Genomic DNA, 21663 nt, shown 5'->3' with positions numbered 1-21663 from the left:
CGCCAGTGGTGTGATGGAACAAGTGGACATCGACATTTGTTTTGCCGTTTTCCTTCCTGCATCCACAGCCATTCCTGGTTAGGCATCACGACTCCTTACGTGCTTGCTCAGTGCTCCCTGTGGTTATGAGTCACTGTGTTTGATCTTTACCCACTCAGGAGTTCTTGAGTACCGCGGAGCAGGGCCAGCCCCCCATGTCATAAATTACTGAGTGGGCTAGTGGGCTGTCTTAGGAGTGGGACCAGGCTTGTGAAGGTACCTATTCCATTCCCAAGGCTTGATGGCGCTTTTTGTTTTTCTTACAGGTAATTAAATGCTTGTCTTGTGGACCTGGGCTTGGTTGGAATGTGCAAGGGTCTTGAAGATCCTTCTGTAGCTTTCTTCTGTTGAACCATTAAGAGAAGATGGCAAAAGTCAACATTACTAGAGACCTCATTCGTAGGCAAATCAAGGTAAGCAGCCTGGACCTTCTAACCAGTGCCTTAGACACTTTTTTCTCCTACAGTGGTTCTCAACCTTCCTAATGCTGCAACCGATTAATACAGTTTCTCATGTTGGGACCCCAAACCCTAAAATTATTTTCATTACTACTTCTTACCTGTAATGTTGCTTCTGTTGTGAATTGTAGTGTGAGTATCTGTGTTTTCTCGTGGTCTTAGGTGACCCCTGTGAAAGGGTCATTCCAACCCCAAAGGGGTTGCAACCCACAGGTTGAGATCCACTGCCACCCTATAGATTCATTTAAAGATGACCCCCCCCCCCAAAAAAAACAAAACAAAACAAAAGACAGGTCTACAGTGGTGACTTACCTAAAGTCACATAGCCTGCTCGTAGCAGACTGAGGACAGAATCAAGGTCTCCTGTCTTCTCAATTTTTTTCAAGTACATGGAATTCATGAAGGCTCCCCTGTTCCCCATATTTGTGTCTCCATTGCTAAGATTAATGTAGGCTGGTGAGCCATCAGTATGGGGGTGCATATGAGTATAAGTTCTAGCCTCTTCACTGCTCCAGCTGCTGAGTTGCAGCCTGAGGCCGATCTTCTTTAAGGCTCCCTTGCACTAGAGCCTGTCCTGCAGTCTCCATGTGAAGGCAACGTTACCTGTGAGATGCGAGAGTGACTGGGCAGGTGGGTTCAGTTAGCGAGGCAGCCTCAGGGAGACTCCAGAATAGGACGACTGAAGCTTAGAATAGTTTCGAGCAAGGCATATATACACCTCTAGTAAGAACCCCAAGAGCCTGAATAGTGGAACTGCCTGAAGACTGGTCACTCTGTTTGCCTGTGCTCTAATGTTTTTGTTGTTGTTAAGTGATAGTACCTTTGAAAAGTTAAATGCTAGAACTTTCTTTTAAAAAAAATATTTATTTATTTATTTATTTATTATGTATACAATATTCTGTCTGTGTATATGCCTGCCGGCCAGAAGAGAACACCAGACCCCATTACAGATGGTTGTGAGCCACCATGTGGTTGCTGGGAATTGAACTCAGGACCTTTGGAAGAGCAGGCAATGCTCTTAACCTCTGAGCCATCTCTCCAGCCCTAGAACTTTTTTTTTTTTTTTTTTTTTATTTTTTCGAGACAGGGTTTCTCTGTAGCTTTGGAGCCTGTTCTGGAACTACCGCTTGTTGACCAGGCTGGCCTCAAACTCACAGAGATCCGCCTGCCTCTGCCTCCCGAGTGCTGGGATTAAAGGCGTGCGCCACCAACGCCTGGCCCTAGAACTTTCTTAAACTAAAAAGAAATTCAATTACATAGCAATCAGTGGGGTGTGGTGATACATACCTTTAATCTCAGCCCTCAGAGCAGGTGGAGCTCAGTGAGTTCAAGGCTGGCTTCACCTACATAACAAGTTCCAGCTAGGACTACACAGTGAGACCCGTTTTCAAAAGCAGACTTATGTAGCCTTTGGTGCATGGAGTTTCATGTGGATGAACTGAGTGTAATATGTGCCCTGATAGGAGCCAAGAGCTTGGGTGTACATAGTCTGCATTTGTCTGCTTCACCTGGTATTGCTGAATACTTAATTTTGGTTTTGGAGGTCTTTGGGGGATTTTGTTGGACTGGGTGGCCAAGACAGGAACTGTTTTTAGGGCTCAGTACCAGAAGGTGATTTTGTATATGCATGTGTATGCACTTACACAGTGTATCCCAGAGGCAATGCTCTTCCATCCAAAATATGGAAACATTCCGTTTTCTTTTGTTTTTGTTTTCCAATTCTCTGTTATATTTTCTGTTTCTTATCGTGCCCAGCATAGGGTTGAGTATAGAAAAGTTAAATATATTGGAGATTAGAGAGATGACTCAGTAAGTTTAAAGCACTAACTGTTCTTCCAGAGGACTTGGGTTTGATTCCCAGCTGTCTACAATTTCAGTTCCAGGGGATCCAACACCCTCTTCTGACTTGCACCTAGCAGGCTCGCTTGCACATGGTCATAGATGAACATGGAGACAAAACACCCATTCACATAAAACACATTTTGAAAAAGCAAGTTAGAGGCCGGGCGGTGGTGGCGCACGCCTTTAATCCCAGCACTCGGGAGGCAGAGGCAGGCGGATCTCTGTAAGTTCGAGACCAGCCTGGTCTACAGAGCTAGTTCCAGGACAGGCTCCAAAGCCACAGAGAAACCCTGTCTCAAAAAACCAAAAAAAAAAAAAAAAGAAAAGAAAAAGAAAAGAAAAAGAAATGAAAAAGCAAGTTAGATATTAAATAATATTGAACCAAAGAAACCACAACTTCATTTCTGTCCCTAGGAGCGGGGTGCCCTGAGCTTTGAACGGCGATATCATGTCACTGATCCATTTATCCGGCGGCTGGGCCTGGAAGCAGAGCTTCAGGTAAGAGATCCAATTTTTAGCTAGGCGGTGGTGGCACACGCCCTTAATCCCAGCACTTGGGAGGCAGAGGCAGGCGGATCTCTGTGAGTTTGAGGCCAGCCTGGTCTATAAAGCGCATTCCAGGACAGCTCCAGGACTTACACAGAGAAACCCTGTCTAACACCAAAAGAGAGAGAAAGAGAAAGAGATGGAATTTGCGTCCTATATCCACACGGCCTGTTTCCCATCCTCTGTGTGCAGGTCCACCTGCTGTGCCGGGGTTAAAGGTGTGCACCATCACACTTAGCTGGGTTTGTGTTTTTAACTAGGTGTATGTGGGTTCATGTGTGTACAGTTACTCTTGGATGCCAAAGCATCAGATTCCTCTAGAGCTGGGCTTATATTGTGAACACCCAAGTGAGTGCACGAGCTGAACTCAGTCAGGTCCTCTTTGTGAGCAGTGTGTACTTAACTGTCCCGGATTTTCTTAATATTATTCTTTTTTTTTTTTTAAAGATTTACTTATTTATTATGTATACAACATTCTGCCTCAGTGTATGCCCGCGTGCCAGAGGAGGGCGCCAGATCTCATTACAGATGGTTGTGAGCCACCATGTGGTTGCTGGGAATTGAACTCAGGACCTCTGGAAGAGCAGCCAGTGCTCTTAACCTCTGAGCCATCTCTCCAGCCCCCTTAATATTATTCTTAAATTACATGTATTATGCAGTCATCCCCTGCTATGCTTTGGGAGGAAGGGTTTCTAGAACTTTTCACAGGTACAAGTATCTTTAAATGTTCAAGGTTTTGTATAAAATGATATGTCATTTGCATATAACCTACAAACATACTCCTGAACACTTTACAACATCTTTAGATTGTTTTTAATACCTAATAGAATCCTGTATCATTTTAGGATAATGATGAGGGAAAAAAATGTCTTTACATGTTCAGCACAGATGCAAATGCCATAATCCTGACTCCTGTTTTCCCCCTGTGCCTGGCTGAATCTGCCCATCAGGAACCTGCTAGTACTGGAGCCAAATACGCATCTCACCTCCTCAATTTGCCTTTATTTCTTTTCTCTTGTTACTATTTCTGAAACAGTATTTATTTGTAGCCTAGATTAGACTTGAATTTACCCAAGACTGTTGTTGAACTTCTGACCCTTCTGCTTCCATGTCCTGTGTTAGAGTTGCAGGTGTGGGCCACCAGGCGTGGTGGTGATGGCCTTTTATTTCCGTTTTGTTTCTTGTGTAATTTGAGCATAAATTCAAATTAGACGGATTCAAGTTGGCATGTCAAAGAAGCGCCGTAGCCTGTATATAAACCGTGGCATGGAAGTGTCAAAGTAGGCCTTACATTGTATGTGTCTGTGCTGCTCCGAGTTGTCATGCGCCTGTTTTTGTGTAAAGACAGAGTTTTAGATCTCTTTGCGTACCTAAGAGTAGAGTAGCTGACTTACAGCTACTCAGTATTGTCAATTTCTTGGGACAGGATTTTGCAGTACACCCCAAAGCTGCCCTTGAATTTCAGACCCTCCTGTCTCAGCTGCCTACTGCTGGGATTAGACATAGACCCCAGCGACACTGGGTAGCTGTTTAGTTTCTCTTTTAAATTTTTACATTTAGGGGGTTGGAGAGATGGCTCAGAGGTTAAGAGCATTGCCTGCTCTTCCAAAGGTCCTGAGGTCAATTCCCAACAACCACATGGTGGCTCACAACCATCTGTAATGAGATCTGGTGCCCTCTTCTGGCCTGCAGGCATATACACAGACAGAACTATATACATGATAAATAAATAAATATTTTAAAAAAATTTTTACGGGGCTGGAGAGATGGCTCAATGGTTAAGAGCACTGACTGTTCTTCCAGAAGACCTGGGTTCAATTCCCAGCACCCACATGGCAGCTCACAGTCTGAAAATTCAGTTCTGGGGAATTTAACACCTTTATATCAATGAATATAAAATAAAGTTAAATAAATCATAAAAAAAATTTAAAAAATTTTACATTTATTTATTGTGTGTGAGTGGGGCACACACACCTGTGGAGGAGGCCCAATTACAACTGGAAGGAGCCATTTCTCTCTTTCCCTGTGCAGGTCCCAGGGACCAAGCTCAGGTGCAGGCTGAGCAGAGGTGTGCCGACACCCTGAGTCCTCTCATCTGCCCTGTTTTTTTTGTTTTTTTTTCTCACCTTGCTTTCAGTGTTACATTTATATCATCATTGCTAATTCAAGGTCATGAAATTTTATATTTGTGTTTTCGTCCAATAGTTATATTGTTTTAGAGAGTAGGTGTAGTTCTTTGATCCATATGTATGTGTATGGAAACTAAGTTCAGTAAGGAGATCCATTGAGGTAGGAATCGCAAAAATAAGGTCCCTAAGGGTGACCCAACTTCATCCTTAAGGTTTCAAATGTGAACCTAGCCTTGAATACTGAGGCATCTTTCCAGCCTGACACTAAATTCTTTGGTTGTTCATGATGGTGTCCTGGGTCAAGCCTAGCACTTGCACATTTCAGGCAAGTGCTGCGCCACTGAACTGCATCCCCACCCCATGTGGCATCCAGTTGTCCCAGCACCATTTGTTGCAAAGACAGTTGAATTGTATTAAGAATCCAAACGTGTAAAGCATTGACCAAAATATCTGTCCTTATCCCAGTACCACTGTGAAGCAACTTGGGAAATTAGGGCATATGAGCCTTCCAACTTTATTCTTTTGCAAGATTGTTTAGCTATTCTGAGTCCTTTGCATTTCCATATGAGCTCAAGTACACTGCCACCTGTTCTTATAAATAAAGTTTTATTGGAGCACAGCCACACTCATTCATTTATGTATTGTCTGTCTGTTTTAGCGATTCAACAGCAGAATTGAATGATTCATACAGAGACCATATGGTATACAGAACCTAAAATATCTATTGTTTGGCCCCTTACAGAAAAAGTTGTCGACGCTTCCTTTAGATAATGAAGTAAATTCATGTTGTAATCACCTGAGAAGAAAAGTAGGAAAGCGTCTCTAATTCCCTCACGTATTCAGGCAAACAGTGTGCACTATATATGCGGGCAGTGTATCTAGACCCGGAGGGAAGCAGCAGTGAGGACGGCCTGTCGGGAGAGGCAGTCGCGGAGGTCCCGACACCTGCTTTGTGGTTTCATAGCACTCAGCCACTGCCTGACTAACCTGGCTGACCTTGTAGGGATTTTCCTCTCGCTAGAGTTCCCTGTATTTTTTCACAGTAGCACTCACATGTAGAAACATGCCTACTATATGCTCAGTGCTCAGTAGAAGTAAACGTAAAAAGACTGCAGGGGTATGTAGTAGATGCGGGCTCAGTAGAAGGAAAAAGCACCTGTTGCAAGTTAGGGCTGTCGCCTTACCTACAGGAATTCCTGTTACATCAGGAATTGAAGTATGTAGCTATAGATAGATCATTTTTTGTGGTAGTAGTGGTTGATTCTTTTTGTTTTGTTTTGCTTCGAGACAGGGTTTGTCTGTGTAGCCCTGGCTGTCCTGGGACTCACTCTCTAGCCAGGCTGGCCTTGGGTTCACAGAAATCCTCCTGCCTCTGCTGTGAACTCTGGGGCTGCCCCTTCTTACCATTTCTCCCTGCGCTTTCACCATTCACTAGTGTCTGCCTCACTTTCTCTGTTTCTTTCTTAAGATTTATTGTTTTATTTCATGTGTTTGAGTGTTTTGCCTTCATGTGCCTGAGGTCAGAAGAAGGCACCAGATCCCCTGGAACTAGAGTTACAGGCGGCTTTGAGCCACCAAGTGGGTGCTGGGAATCGAACCTGGATTCTCTGCAAGAACAGTAAGTGTACGCCCACTTTCTCTCCAGCCCCACTCTCTCTCTCTCTCTCTCTCTCTCTCTCTCTAAGTAAAACCCTTAAGATACTCTAGCCCAACTTAGCTTTCTGCGTTAATCTCTAGGTAGGGAGTGAGGATGGAGGAATAAATGAGTGAAACATGGAACTGCAAAGATACCGCAAACATTCCGTCCCTGAACTTGTCCCCTGAGGGAGCTGTACCTGTGCCTTCCAGGGATGCGGCAGAAGTTTTTGGTTTTTATTTCTAGTTATTCATGTATGTTTTTTCTGCAAAATGGAATGATAAAGTCTACCCTTTATAGCTCAGGTGTTCAGTGTCAACTGAGACTTTGTGAGAAAGTCCTTTATATGCTGTGAGACACAGGATATAAAGTTCTGTTTACTTCTGACCGCCACATGTCCCTTACAAATACTGAAAGAGAGACTGGTTTGCTTGCTTTATCCCACTTCTAGGCATTGTGCTTCCCAGGAGACTGTCCAATCAGCTCTCTTCCTAACCCTCTGTTCCCTCCTCAGGGTCACTCCGGATGTGTCAACTGTCTGGAGTGGAATGAGAAAGGAGAGTAAGTATGTGCTAGAGGGGCCAGAGGGGTCAGGGAAGTCGGAAGAAGAGGGCTCCTCACTTTGGTATTTCTAAGGAGATAGACACTGCCCATGACCGCCAACACAATAAACTATTAACCCAAATGCGATGGAAGTTTGGGTGAACCTCCAGACCCTGGTTTACTTAGGTGGGTGTATTGGGAAAACCTTGAAAATTCTCAGCCAAGTGAAATAGAATCTACTAACATTTACAAGCTAACCTTAAACTCTGCAACATCTACTGTCCTTTGAGTTCTGTGTGCCTACCTCCTTACCCTCTGGGAATGGGGATAGGGAAGAGGCACCCTGGGAACTTGAAGTCAGAGCTCCTAACTCTGCCCACAGCTTGCTGGCCTCTGGTTCCGATGACCAGCACACCATTGTGTGGGACCCACTGCATCACAAGAAGCTGCTCTCCATGCACACAGGGCACACAGCAAATATCTTCTCTGTCAAGGTGAGTAAGACAAACCCCGCTGGGCAGAACTGGGCTGTGGGCGTGGCTGTGAACGTGCTGTGCTGGTGTAGTGTGTACTGTGGATCCTAACTTGCAGCTGTCCCTGTGGTCTGAGTATTAGTGGGGCTTAAAGCCTGTCTCTTTATGTTCTTCTCAGAACCAACTGGCCAGCTCAAGATCCATTTCTATTTATTACATTTTTATCTTTTTGTTTGTGTGGTGGTATAAGAAGTAAGTTTGTTTGGTGCTGGGATGGAACCTAGCACTTCGCAGATGCTAGGCAAGTACTCTACCCACAGAGCTATAGCGTGAGTCTACAGTCCGCTCCTCCCCGGAAACTGCTGTCTTGATCCTAGAGAGCAAACCTAGAAGTAAGCATGAGGCCTTAGAATCACGTGTAGCCTGGAGATGGAAAGGACTGTCTGCTTGGGGCTCCATGAAGAAAGTTGTTTATTTTTTTAATACAGGGTCTCGCTCTGTAGACCAGACTGCCCTTGAACTTATAGAAATCCACCTGCCTCTGCCTCCTGCATTCTGGGATTAGAGGCATTTGCCACATGTCTGGCTGAAGAAGGTTGGACAGCCCTTTGGGTGTTTATCAGGGTGTGGGGGTCTCCGTTAAGTATCAGATAGGGAAACGAACCACGGTGAGGCGAGAATGAGAACTTGGTGTAGATTGACCTCGTCAGCCCGGATCAAGACTTTGGGGAGTCTGATGCCAGGTGGTTTATTCCCAATAAATTTAGACACGGTATAATTTGGAAAAAAAGTTTCCTGGTATAATACAATCCCTGGTGCACAAGGAGGCACAGTTGCATGGAAACTCAACTCTTCTAAGAAGATGGGTTCTAGAGATAGGCTGCCTGTACTGACTAGCTTACAGGCCTAGGGAAGGCTCTGACCTGGTCTCAGTCATACGGATATCATAGAGGCCATTTGGGCTGTTGGCCACTGCTGGTCCTGGTTGTGGGAGTTTGGGGGAGCCTTTGGCTATACAGTATTGCAGGGTCACTTAGATTATTAGGTATTTTTCTCGAAGCAGAACAGCTACAGCGTGGCTCATGATTCTACTGACCAGCCCGTACTGTATAGTAAGACATACACTCACTTACTGGCCCTTGGTGCAAGACACAACTCTTTATCTGCCTCTTCTGGCATTTTTGGTGTTTTAAGAATGCATTTTCAAAAGTATGTTATTTATGTATGTATGTGATATGGGAGAGGGGGCATGGGTGCCACAGCAGGTGTGTGGAAGTCAGGACAGCTTCTTGGATTGGTTCTCTCGTTCTTGTGGGTCCCTGGGATTGGTCCCAATTCACCAGGATTGTTTGGGAAGTGCCTTTATCCACTGAGCAATCTTGCCAGCCCTAGTTTTTCGTTTTTTAAGAAAAGCAGAGAAATGACTCATTTTTGATTGAGGTAGTCAAAACATCAACCATAGGCACTACAGTATTTCACCCATGTGCTCCCCCCAGTGGCAACCATGACACATTACAAATGCGGCTGCAGTGAGGGCTCACCTGTCTGTGCTGTGGCTAGCCAGGATCTGTGCTACCTCCAGGCAGAAAAGTGTAATTTCTTCACTCTTCCAAATAAATACTAAAAAGAGAGCTGGGGTCTAGCTCTGTGGTCGAGCCCTCGCCTAACATTCTCCGTGCAGGTGTCTGTCCCATTACAAGGAAGGAGGGGGAGAGATACTCAACTGATAGCCATGCCAAACCCTATCTTCCTCAAGTTAGGAAGATAAAGCTGTGTTGTATTTGTCCACGAGGCCACGTTTGCAACTGCTTTGTTCTTGCCACATGTCACCTGGAGTGCTGTGCTCCACTTTACCGGGCGATGGCTGTCATCTTTACGGTGGCCAGACCTTCCCCACTGAACTCTTCCTACTCTTTGGCATTGTCAGGAGTGCTGTGCTGAGCACTTTTGCCCAGATCCTTTCTTTTGTTTTAGTTCTTTAAGTGAGAGTTTTAGGTCAAAAGAAAGGAATGGTTTTGTTGTGGTTCTGGTTTTGTTGCTTTTTGTCTTTTGAGATGAGGTCTCTCTGTGCAGCCCTGGCTGTATTGGAACTCACTCTGTAGACCAGGCTGGCCTTGAACTCACAGAGATCCGCCTGCCTCTGCCTCCCGAGTGCTGAGGTTAAAGTGTGCGCCACCATCGCCCAGCAAGATAGGAATAGTTTCTAATCTTTGTTACCTGATTCCCCAATTTTTCCACAGAAGAAGTTGAACACGTTAAACATCTCTTAGCCCATGCCCCTCAAAGGTAGTTTTCTTTGTGCTAGGGTTGGTCTTAGTTCTTACACATCCTGTGTGAACGTTCGGCACAGGACTCACTCCCAGCCTCCCAGTTGTAATGCGGTTATTTTCGGTGTCAGCAAGGAAACGTGTTGTTGACTGGTATTTGGAAATTCTTAGTAAGTGAAGTGAAGATTATCGTCCACTCAGCTTCTGCTTGGAGAAGACGCAGAGGAAAGGGGCTCCTTAGGTAAAGCAGCTTAGTGTAAGTCGTGACCACCCTAACCACATGAGCTCGTATATAAAATATCTTCATTTTAACCTTGAAGGCTGCTAGGCTGCTGCTTCCCATCCTAAGTTATTTTGGTGAGCTTGATAAACTTATTTTCTTAAGTGACTTGAGAGGGAAAGGACATGCTGACATCCAGGCCAGTCTCCTTCAGTAGCCAGCTCCACCCTGACTCCTGCTAATCATGTAATTTCTTCTGAGCAGTTCCTGCCTCATGCCGGAGACAGAATCTTGATCACGGGGGCAGCTGACTCCAAGGTTCATGTCCATGACCTGACGGTAAAGGAGACGATTCACATGTTTGGAGACCATACAAACCGGGTGAAGCGCATTGCCACAGCACCCATGTGGCCTAACACATTCTGGAGCGCCGCCGAGGATGGGCTTATCCGGTAAGTGTCTCTGCGTGAAATGGCATGTCCTCTGCCTCAGTGGCAGTGGGTTGTGCCCCCTGCCATAATGCCACCTTCCACAGACCTGGCACCTCTCCCTACAGTTCCAGTGTCCTGTGCAGCTGCATATTTACCTCTGACCTTTTCAGACAAAGATGGGTGCTATTGCCCCTCTCTCCTTTTAGGGGTGCTGGGACTCAAACCCAGGGTCTCTTGCATACCAGATAAATTCTCTACCACTGAGCTAAACCACCACCGCCCCTTTTCGTGATAAGGATTGGGTGTTGAGACAAGCGTGCTCATTCTCAGAGGCCTCCACTCTTGTTTGGAGAGGGAGATGGTCTCTCTGTTACTCAGGCTGGTTTCCAACTCCTGCCTCCGTGGAGCCCCTTTGCTTCCTGAGCGGATGGGGTTACAAGAACAGCCCAGCATGCTCTGTGATAGCGCCACTGCCTTGCTGTAACTGCTTCCTCCAGATGCGGCCTCACAACTTTTCCCTCACTTCTCCAAACTGCTTCAACTGGCCACCCTTTCTTATCTTCTCTATGCTACTGTAGAGAACCTTCTAAGTAATGTGTAAGCTCATAACAGTGTAGTTAGAAGCAGACCTTTGAAGCCAGGCATACCAGGTCAAATGCTAGTTCTTTCAGTGTTAAGTCTGAAAGGCCACTTTACCTCTGAACTTTAGTCTCTTTGTCTCTAAAATAGAATAATCATAATATCCCCTTTGTTGATCTGAGTATGACAGTGGAGAACATGCATATAAAACACACGGTACTTGAATGACAGCCTGGGTCAGTGGCGTGTTCAGGAAGCACTTGCTGACCTGTTCTCAGGGCCAGACGGGAGGAAACCAAGCAGCCTTGAGCCTCAGGTAGAAGAACCCCGAGGACCTAGACGAGGCACAGGTAGTGGAGACATCCTAACAGTACGTGATCATAAGCTGGGCCTTCAAGAGCAGATGAGAGGTGGGTGGGCAAGAGGCGGCAGGGTGGATTCACCACACATACAAGGTGCAGGATGCTGTAGTGTAGGCTGGGGACACAACTCAGTAGTAGAGCGCTCACTTAGCATACTTGAAAACCTAGCCCGGGGAGAGGGGAGAGGAAGCTGATTATAACTAGACCACATAGAAAGCTGGTGTGTGAAATTGGGTCTTAAGAGTCGGACTGTTAGCCGGGCGGTGGTGGCGCACGCCTTTAATCCCAGCACTTGGGAGGCAGAGGTAGGCGGATCTCTGTGAGTTCGAGACCAGCCTGGTCTACAAGAGCTAGTTCCAGGACAGGCTCCAAAACCACAGAGAAACCCTGTCTCGAAAAACCAAAAAAAAAAAAAAAAAAAAAAAAAAGAGTCGGACTGCTGTGGGCTTTCATAAACTCAGGCTGCAGGCATCAAGTGGCAGAAGAATGATGTCAGACTATTTAGGAAGAGCATTCCAGTTAGGATGGCCTAGGAGGACAAGTGAATTGTGTGAGGCAATTAGAGGCGACTAGGCAAGAAACGGGTGATGCTGCGCCCCATTCTGGAGGTTCCTGTGTAGTGGCAGCAGGGGTGTGCTCCTACTTTAGACATTTAGGCTTTTCCTTTGCCATCCTGCTGGGGCTGTGGAGCTGGCCTGGCTTTGGTGTCCACAGGCAGCTCTCAGGGAAGCTTTGCTCTCCTTTCTCTTACTGTCACGTAGCCCTTGTTCCCTGGAAGAAAGTAAGAAGAGCATAACCAAGAGGTGTGGGGGCTTGGAGGTTTTTGTTTGTTTAGTTGATTGATGTTTTTAAAAACAAGATCTTCCTATGCACCCCAGGCTATCCTCAACTGTGTAACCAGGCCTTGACCTCATGATCCTCCTGCCTCAGCCTCCTGAACACTAGGGTTTATACAAGCATGTGCCATGACACCCAGCTAACAAATAATTTACATGCCATAGTCTTAGCAGGTTATTCCTGCTCTGTACTTCGTAGCTGTGATACCCCAGATAGTTTATTTAATTTCTTGGTGCCTCTGTGTTCTAGTGGCACAGGGCTGGTGGTTCACATGAAACACTCAAAGAGTATTGGATGAACAGTGCAGTTTCCCTCAGTATTTTTTGCAATCACTGGTAGAATAGCAGTAGCTGTAATGTTGACATTTATAAAATCTGAACTGTAGTATATACTGTGAGGGATTAATTTAGGATAAATCAGAATGTGTTAAGATGCCTGCTATAAAGCCAGGTGCAGTGGCGCATGCCTTTAATCCCAGCACTTGGGGGAGGCAGAGGCAAATGGATCTCTGTCTCTGAATTGGAGGCCAGCCTGGTCTACATAATGAGTTTCCAGGATAGCCAGAGCTACACAGTGAGACCTTGTCTGAAAAATAGAAGAAGCTTACTCTAGGCAGCTGTCTCGCAGTAGACAGCATCTCCTCTTGCATCACCAGGACTGGGTTCTCCCTGCTTTCGGCATAAGAACCTTGGCCTCTAATTATGTCTTCTCCCACAGCCAGTATGACCTTCGGGAGAACAGCAAACACTCAGAGGTGCTGATTGACCTGACGGAGTACTGCGGCCCGATGGTAGAGGCCAAGTGCCTCACAGTCAATCCCCAGGACAACAACTGCCTGGCAGTAGGGGCCAGTGGGCCCTTTGTGAGACTCTATGACATCCGAATGATCCATAACCACAGGTACGACCAGTAACCCTGTGGACCCTTTCTCTTATAGTAATTTGCCTGTAATTCCATCCCATGAACCACTGTGCGTCTCGTGATAGTTATCCCACTGTTAGACAGTTGTTTACCTGTGTGTGGGTCAGAGGGACGTACATAGTTTCACAAGTGCCATGGTGCGTGTGTAGAGGTCACTCGCACTCGGGTCATCAGACTTGGCAAGTGGAACCATTTCTGCAACCCCAGAGTTAGTCTTGTTTTCTCCCCTCCCCTTTGTTTTTTGTTTTTTGAGATAAGGTCTTGGCTGGCTTAGAACTCGCTATATAGACTAGACTGACCTTGAACTCATAAAGACATGCCTCCCACTGCTGGGATTAAAGGCACAGGCCTCTACATCTGACCACAGAGTTAGAGTCTTACATGTGTAATATTTTGTATGTATAATTTTATTTATTTATTTATTGTGATACTGGGATTAATATGAGACTATGCACGTGCTCGGCAAGTACTCTGCCACTGAACGACATACTTGTCCATATTTTACTTAAGAAAAAAGTTCAAAGTAGAGCTGGAGAGATGGCTCAGTGGTTAAGAGCCGCTCTTACCAAGAACCAGTATTTGATTTCCAGCACCCACATGGTAGCTCACAACTCTAATTACAGGGGAATCTGACATCCTCTTCTGGTCTTTTGGGTGGAGCACCTTTTCTCACATGCTCATTCCCTCATGCAGACATAGTCACATCATCTTTCAAGATATATTTATTATGTATACAGTGTTCTACCTGCATGTACACTTGCAAGCCAGAAGAGGGCACCAGATCTCCTTACAGATGGTTGTGGGCCACCATGTAGTTGCTGGGAATTGAACTCAAGACCTCTGGAAGAACAGTCAAGTGCTCTTAATCCCTGAACCATCTCTCCAGCCCCAAAATAAAATATTTTTAAACATAAAAGAAAAGGTAAAATCACGAATGGTGGCACACTACTATAATTCTGGCACTTGGGAGGTAGAAGGGAAAGGAGCAAGGTTCAAGGTCATCTTTTCTACAGAGCTGAGTCTGAAGTAAGCCTTACTTAACTAATGTGACCCGGTCTCAGAAAAGATAGAAGAAGGAGAGGGTGGTCTCAGACCCGAGCAGTCTCCACAGCCTTGATTTTTCCTGATCCTAGGACAGGTCTAGCCTGCTCTACTACTGGCGAATCTGTCCATAGGCATCTAAAGAGCAAACCTTGGAGCTGCCTGGCAGGAAGAGAGATGCTTCTCTAGCTCTGGGGATACAGCTGTGGGTATCCTCTGAAGTGGGACCCACCTAGCCAGGGACAGAGCTAGAGCTTTAACCTGCCTGATTTCCTTTCCTCAGAAAGAGCATGAAGCAGAGTCCTACTGCCGGCGTGCACACCTTCTGTGACCGGCAGAAGCCCCTTCCGGACGGTGCGGCGCAGTATTATGTGGCAGGTAGGGCCCATCCTGGCTCTCAGCTAGACCGGGGCTCTTTCTGGGGACTGTCCATGGGGGCAGAGGGGAACAACAGAAAATTAAAAAACATGCCGGGCAATGGTGGCACATGTCTTTAATCCCAGCACTCGGGAGGCAGAGACCGGCAGATCTCTATGAGTTCAAGGTTAAGCCTGGTCTACAGAGTGAGTTCAAATACAGCCACGACTATTATCCAGAGAAACCCTGTCTCGAAAACTCAGTCATCATCATAGAACTCTAGAAGCTAAGGAAGGAGGTTCAAAATCACAACAATAATTTGGAATAACTAGTAAGCGTGAAGCCATTCTGGACTACATAGCGAGACCCTGCTTCACATACAGAATGACTCAATGAGGGAACACACATAAGTTGCTGGCCATTGCCTATACCAAGTGCTCAACACTGTCTCTGCCTCCATGATGAAGTTGATTGCTAGCATTTTCAATTTGGCTGTCTTTACACTGTCCCCTGCCTCTATAAGCGAGTGTGGAAGTTTGATCTTAGAGAGTTATTGTCTTCTTCATGACAGGTCACCTGCCGGTGAAGTTACCTGACTATAATAGCCGTCTGAGAGTGCTGGTTGCCACTTATGTGACCTTCAGCCCCAATGGCACAGAGCTGCTAGTCAACATGGGAGGAGAGCAGGTAGGCTCTACTGCCTGGTGAGACTCTCCACCAGCGTGCCGTCTGTCGTAGCAGACAAAGCAATAGCTTCCTTGTAAATGGCATTGTGACATGTGAGGGTAACATGCAGATTACAGCAGAGTTACCCTAACCTAGTCTTTATTTTCCTCTTTTTTTTTTTTTTAAATTATTATTATGTATACAACATTCTGTCTCTGTGTGTCTGCAGACCAGAAGAGGGCAGCAGATCTCGTTACAGATGGTTGTGAGCCACCATGTGGTTGCCAGGAATTGAACTCATGACCTTTGGAAGAGCAGGCAATTCTCTTAACCACTGAGCCATCTCTCCAGCTCCATATTTTCCTCTTTTTAAGTGAACTAGACAGATAAGATATTTTGGATAAGAATGTAGGTTTTGATCCGCCTCATTTGGTCTGCCATGAGGAAGATGGCTCCTCAGGTAAAAAGTGCTTGCTATTCGGAGCTAGAGAGATGGCTCAGCAGTTAAGAGCACTGGCTATTCTTCCAGGGTTTAATTCCCATCACCCACATTGCATCTCACAACTATCTGTGACTCTAGTTCCTTATGCCAGTGTACAGAAAATAAAAATAAAAGATGTACTTGCTGTTTAAGTACCCAGATAGAAGGAGAGAACCAACTCTCAAGTTAACTTCTGGGACTGGAAATGGTGGTGCACACACCTTTAATCCCAGCAGTTGGGAAACAGAAGTAGGCAGATCCTTGGGAGTTTAAGATGAGCTTGATCTTAAATCTTATATCTTGAGTCTCAGGCTAACCAGAACTACAGGAAACAAACAGGGGAAAAGTTGTCCTCTGACCTCCGCCCAGGCCCTGTCACGTGCACTCTGCATTCACATGTGCACCATACACTCAGTTTTAACAAGAAGATGAAAGAGAACATACACCTGGAAATTGACAGACCATGGGTTAAGGATGTTACTTACTTGACGGAGTGCTTGCCTAGCATGCTCAAAACCCCAGTTTGATCCCTAGCACCACATAAACTGGGTAAACCAGGTATGGTGATATGTGCCCTGTCTGACTGGGCGGGGAAAAGAAGGAGAGAGAGAGAGATAATGGTTGCTGGGCTAGGTGCGGTGGAACCCGCAGCCTCAGCACTCAGGTGGCTGCTGCGGGAGATAGAGACCTCAAGGCCAGCTTCATTTTCATAGGAAGACTTGCCCGGGGGATCGATATGCCCGTTCTCAAATGCCAACCTGTAACTTACTAGCTGTTTACAGTGACTTCAGGCATTGTCTATATTTTCCCTGAGCCTCAGTTTCCTCTCCTGCTGTTTTCTGGAAGCAGACAAGGGAAGTGAGGCGGTGACCCATTGCAAAGCAAGGTGTAAATACACAGGAGAGGGGCTGGAGGATGGGTGGTCACTGGCCTGAGGGCACATGAGGATGAGTGGAAGGCCTAGCAGAGGAGTCAGGGACAGCACACCTGCATGGTCTGAGTCCTGGCTATGCTGTCCTTTACGACCCTGGGGAAGCGTGAGATTCTGAGTCTCTGTTTCTTCGTCTGCAGAAAGGATGATGATATTAATAGCCTCTTCAGTTAACTTTCTGGAGCAAGTCCATATAGAACATTTAGCAGAATTCTGGAACAAAATAAGCATTAAATAACACTCAGTAAGTATTAACAACAGATAATGTTTACTTCCTGAGGGAGGTAATTGGCAGTGTCGCTGTTAGGAGCTTTTCACTTTAGGATCTTATTTAAGAATGTGCTCCCAGTTAGTGACTTACTCCAGCCAGGGCTCTGAGGACATCATCCAGCTACCCCGAGTCAAGGTTAGGAAGAGTTCCCTGCTTATGGTTCATTGCGGGGAGACCTGGCTAGCTCTGACTCCATGCTCAGTGTTCTCAGTGAGTTAAGGACCCTCGTCTTCAAGCTGCCAAGACCTGGCCAGTGCTTCAGCTACAGCTCACCTCATGGCCCCATCTCTTCACTCCAGGTTTATTTGTTTGATCTGACTTACAAGCAACGACCATATACCTTCCTCTTGCCTAGAAAATGCCACCCAGTGGGTAAGTTCTGCCCTTGGGGAACCTCTGCTGAGGTGGGTGGGATCTTGAGTACTGTCACCTGTGGAGAAGCCTCTGACCTGTGTCCATGTACTGGAAAAGGAGCAGACTCCACAGTGACCTTGTGAGGATGATCACAAGAGGTCGGAGAGGTCTTCCCAAGGCTTTGTACCCCACCCCCAAGGAAGATGGCTTGGCTCTTAAGAATTTGAAATCGTTCGCCTTCTCATCCTGGCTAATAGATTTCTTTGGGTTACAGCTGATGCATGCCACCCCACCCCCAGCCCCTCCCTCCCTCTCCAGAGTCAGCAGTGGGAAATGTCAGATAGAAGCTATATCCTCTTTAGCCAGCAGAGGGCGCGCGGGCTTTTCTTTATACCATTGCCTGCCTGTCCTGATTTGCTTTCTGGGGCTGGGTTTGACCTGGGAGAACAGTCTCACAATGGAGCCATCAGATCCTATGATGGAAGCCAGAGGGATGCAGAGGAAGGAAGCCTCCTCCTGAGTTGTACTGTTGCTTTCTTTTCATCCTGCCAGAAGTCCAGAATGGCAAGATGCCTACCAACGGTGTGTCCAATGGCGTATCTAATGGCCTACACCTTCACAGCAATGGCTTCCGGCTGCCAGAAAGCAAGGGGTGTATCAGGTGAGGCCAGCTGACCTCTGTGGCCAATCCATGTCTTAGCTGTACCTTTTGGACAGGAGGGAGAAACATGTCCTGTAAACATCTCTTCTGGGGGCTGGAGAGATAGCTCAGCAGTTAGGAGCACTAGCTGCTCTTCCAGAAGACCAGGTTCCATTCCCAGAGCTACACAGCAGCTCACAATTGTCTATACCTCTGTTTCTAGGAGATCCAGTGCCCTCTTCTGGCCTGTTCAGGCACTACACACACATGGTACACATTGATAAAGGCTAAACATCCATAACACAAAATTAAATCTCAACAAAAATTTATAACACATATACCCCTGCCTTCCAGAACCCAGATGTTAATCCCAGATGTTGGAGATTGGGCCAGAGAGGCTTCTCAGAGTGGCCAATGTTCCTGCTGCAGCTTCAATCTGGAGGCATTGAGCCTTCCCCCACCCACATGGTCCTCCTGGTTATAGTATTTCCCATCCCAGAGCATATTCCTGCCTCAACTCTTCCCACCCCTCTCTTGGCCTCAGATGTTGGAATTTTCTAGTCCCTGAGAAGAACCGAACTCTCCATAGAGAGTCATGGGAAGAAGTAGGATGGTCTAGGGTTAATTCAGGTAATATCAGTGGCTGGCACCTAAGCCCCAAGCATTTGGTTAGTGATTGCTGTATGCCTGTCCAGGCATCCTTACTCCTGCCTCCCTTATACTGGCTCACAGTATTTGGATTGTACACATTTTCTCTCCTGGTAATAGGTAGTAATCTCAAAGTGAGAGCGGCCTTTTCTGGATAGCAGTGAGATCCTAGGGTCCACAGAACCATGCATGGCCCTTGGATAGCACTACTAACCTTTAACTGGTCTGGCTTGGCTCTCGTCCCTTGCAGCCCCCAGGTGGAGCTGCCCCCATACCTGGAACGCGTGAAGCAGCAAGCCAATGAAGCCTTCGCCTGCCAGCAGTGGACCCAGGCCATTCAGCTGTACAGCAAGGCGGTGCAGAAGGCCCCTCACAATGCCATGCTCTATGGGAACCGAGCTGCTGCCTACATGAAACGCAAGTGGTGAGTGGGCACCGCAAAGGGACCTGGGTCAGAACGAGGACCGAGCAAGCGGACCATGGAATCAAATTGCTAAGGCAACCAGAGAAGGTGGCATCGGCAGCCTGCTGCCTCTTGGGGCCTTGAATGTAGGCCACTCCTTCCCATCTCTAAGGCTGAATGAAGGTAGCCGGGTCCATATTTTAAGCACCAAGAGATTAGTGGTCGTGTTCACAGGAAATTCAGTGCTTTGTTACAGCCTGTGAATGAAGTGGGGCTTGAGACATTGTTGATACTGATTACTAGAGAATCTGGCCTTGAAAGAACAATGGAATCTCGGTAGATGCAACTGAGGAGCTTGGTGAACTCAGTTTGTATCCTCAAACATGATTCTGCAGCTAAATGGTTCTGCATTTGTTTTCTGTTCTTGTAGCCACTCACTGGACCAAGTACAGACTAGACCTAGAGGTCGGAAATCAAGTATAGATTGTGGTGGGTTACACTGGCTGGAGGTAAAGGGGCAGGAGCGTAGCCTAAGAAGCCCCTCAGACCATCAGGGCTTCAGTCCTGCCTATAGTACCGTCAGACAAGCAGGCACGCAGACCCCATCCCCCAGCCAGGGCCAAGACTAGAGATGGATAGAGCTGGGCCCACAGCCATTTCTGCTCCGTCTGGCATCCGTCGGCTCTGCCCAGACAGACAGGCCAGCTGGTGTGCCATCGTCTGGCTGAAACTAGGCAGGCCTGGGGAAGCTTAAGAAACCCACCCAAGTCAGCAGGATGGGGGCGGGGAAGATGCCACACACACAGAAGTCAGCTTAAGCATCAGGAGTTCCCCTAGGCATCGAGTGGCACCCAAATTCAAAAGGACTCTTTGGGGATATCTGAGGTATGTCGCCGCTCTGTTCCAATGGTTGGGTAGGACGTGGCAGCCCTCATCTCAACGTGACCGGGACGTTCACGTGCTTCAGGTCGGTATTTTTGCTGAGAAAAGTTGGTGGTTTCCTCATTCACAGCTTTTTTCTGAGCTCCTACTATGTGCTAGGTACTGGGCAAACAGTTCTGTCACTCTGAGTCCCTGTGCCCTGGAGTGCCCAGCTGCTGGACAAGGATAAAGTCTGACATAGTTCAGCATGAAAGCTATGAAAGATGCAGGAGGCAGCAGGGCAGGTAAAGTGCTGTGGGCATCAAGAGGAGTGGAGTCGCCTCAGCTCAGGATCAGGGAAGCCTCAGAAAGATGTGGTGTCTGAATGGGCTCCAAGTGTGGGCAGCTTACACAAGGAGATGAGGGGGAGGAGAGGACTGTGGGGAAGGACATTGCAGGGAGATGAAATGGTGTGAACAAAGGCGTGGGGGCGGGGGACCGACTGAAGAGCCTGCTTCAGAACAGCAAATCCATTTGGCTGGAGGAGAGGGTTCTGGAAAGGACTGGCAGGGGATGAGTCTGTGAGGTAGCCTGGGGCTTGCCTGGAAAGGGCTTGGAATGCAGAGGGTGGCGTTTGGCCTTGATTCAGTGTGTGCCGGGCAGCTACTGGAGAGATTGAGCAGGGATGTGCAGAGGGCTGTCTTTTCAGGGAGATTGATCTGCCGTGCATCTAGGATGGGTGAGCCCTGGGGCCAGCCTGCTCTTTTTTTCCCATCCCCACATGCCTGCCAGTGACCCTAAGAATGTCACATTCTGTCCCAGGCCAGTCTCCCCAGAGCTGCCATCTGCTCCTGGAAGCAGACCACCCTCTGGCTTCTGGCTGGTCTCTGCTCTGGCTCTTGCTAGGAGCTCAGAAGGGGCACCTTGCAGGCAGTAATTGGGTTTCCAAACAACGCCTGCTCCTTCGTCACAGCCACTCATTCTGACGCAGCGCTCACCATCAAAGCAACTGTTTCCTGCCTGCCCCACATTGCTGGTCCCAGTGGCTGCTCCGAGGGCTGAGTGTTCCTTCTGGAGACCTGGCAGGAGCAGGGTCAGGAGGTATCATCTAGGACAGGCTGACTGGAACCGCACAGGAATACTGTGAACTGTGCCCTTGGTGGAGGGCTTCAGAGTAGGCCCAGCCCAGCCCAGTGGCGGGGTGGGCAGAGGGAAGGCTTTCTTCCCCAGCACTGAAAAAAAACAAACAAATACATGTTTCTAAAGGGGAAAGTGGTCCTTGCTGCTGCTTGGCTCTACAGATGAGAGGCAAAGGTGTGTTTCTGGCAACAGGGGAGGCATGCCTCCTTGTCATGGCTCAACATAGGAAAACGAGGGTTTCTCCCTTTACCCCCTCCAACAAAAAGCGTCTCCCCTACCCTTTATCCATACTTTTCCATTGGAGAAATGAGTAGAGAGGATTTGGAACTCCTGGTGTGCACAGCCCCCTCCCCATCAGCTTCCAGAGAGCTGACTTTGCCAGACAGGCCCCATCCTCCAGCCCCAGGAGGTGGAGGCCACAGCTGCTGCAGATCAGTCAGCCAGGACAGAGGGGGGTCTGGCTGAGGGCTCGCTGCCTGCTGGTCAGACCCTGAGCCCCAGGCCTCGCACTTCTGGCTTTTCCTGACCATAGAACTGTCCTTGAGGGCCCCCTGCCTTGGACATAGCTTTGAAGGCCAGCAGGGGGA

General features: G+C 47.4%; 1 protein-coding gene across 2 annotated transcripts in view; it reads left to right on the top strand.

The window, feature by feature from the left end:
- Positions 1–21663, top strand: part of Wdtc1 (WD and tetratricopeptide repeats 1) — a 45615-nt gene that overhangs the window by 18420 nt on the left and 5532 nt on the right. The window contains exons 2-12 of one of the 2 annotated variants that reach the window (XM_075946410.1): positions 306–452; positions 2754–2837; positions 7165–7211; positions 7576–7687; positions 10418–10605; positions 13080–13262; positions 14608–14702; positions 15253–15368; positions 17330–17402; positions 17940–18045; positions 18923–19096. In XM_075946410.1, coding sequence (XP_075802525.1) covers positions 405–452; positions 2754–2837; positions 7165–7211; positions 7576–7687; positions 10418–10605; positions 13080–13262; positions 14608–14702; positions 15253–15368; positions 17330–17402; positions 17940–18045; positions 18923–19096 — 1226 coding nt within the window. In that variant the 5' untranslated portion in view covers positions 306–404. Of the gene's footprint in view, positions 1–305; positions 453–2753; positions 2838–7164; positions 7212–7575; positions 7688–10417; positions 10606–13079; positions 13263–14607; positions 14703–15252; positions 15369–17329; positions 17403–17936; positions 18046–18922; positions 19097–21663 lie in introns of both variants that reach the window. The other variant, XM_075946409.1, reaches the window with a different exon arrangement.

This window comes from Microtus pennsylvanicus, chromosome 13 (assembly GCF_037038515.1).
Source record: "Microtus pennsylvanicus isolate mMicPen1 chromosome 13, mMicPen1.hap1, whole genome shotgun sequence".
Lineage (NCBI taxonomy): Eukaryota > Metazoa > Chordata > Mammalia > Rodentia > Cricetidae > Microtus > Microtus pennsylvanicus.
Note: the sequence above shows the minus strand (reverse complement) of the source record. Positions and strands in the feature narration are given on the sequence as shown.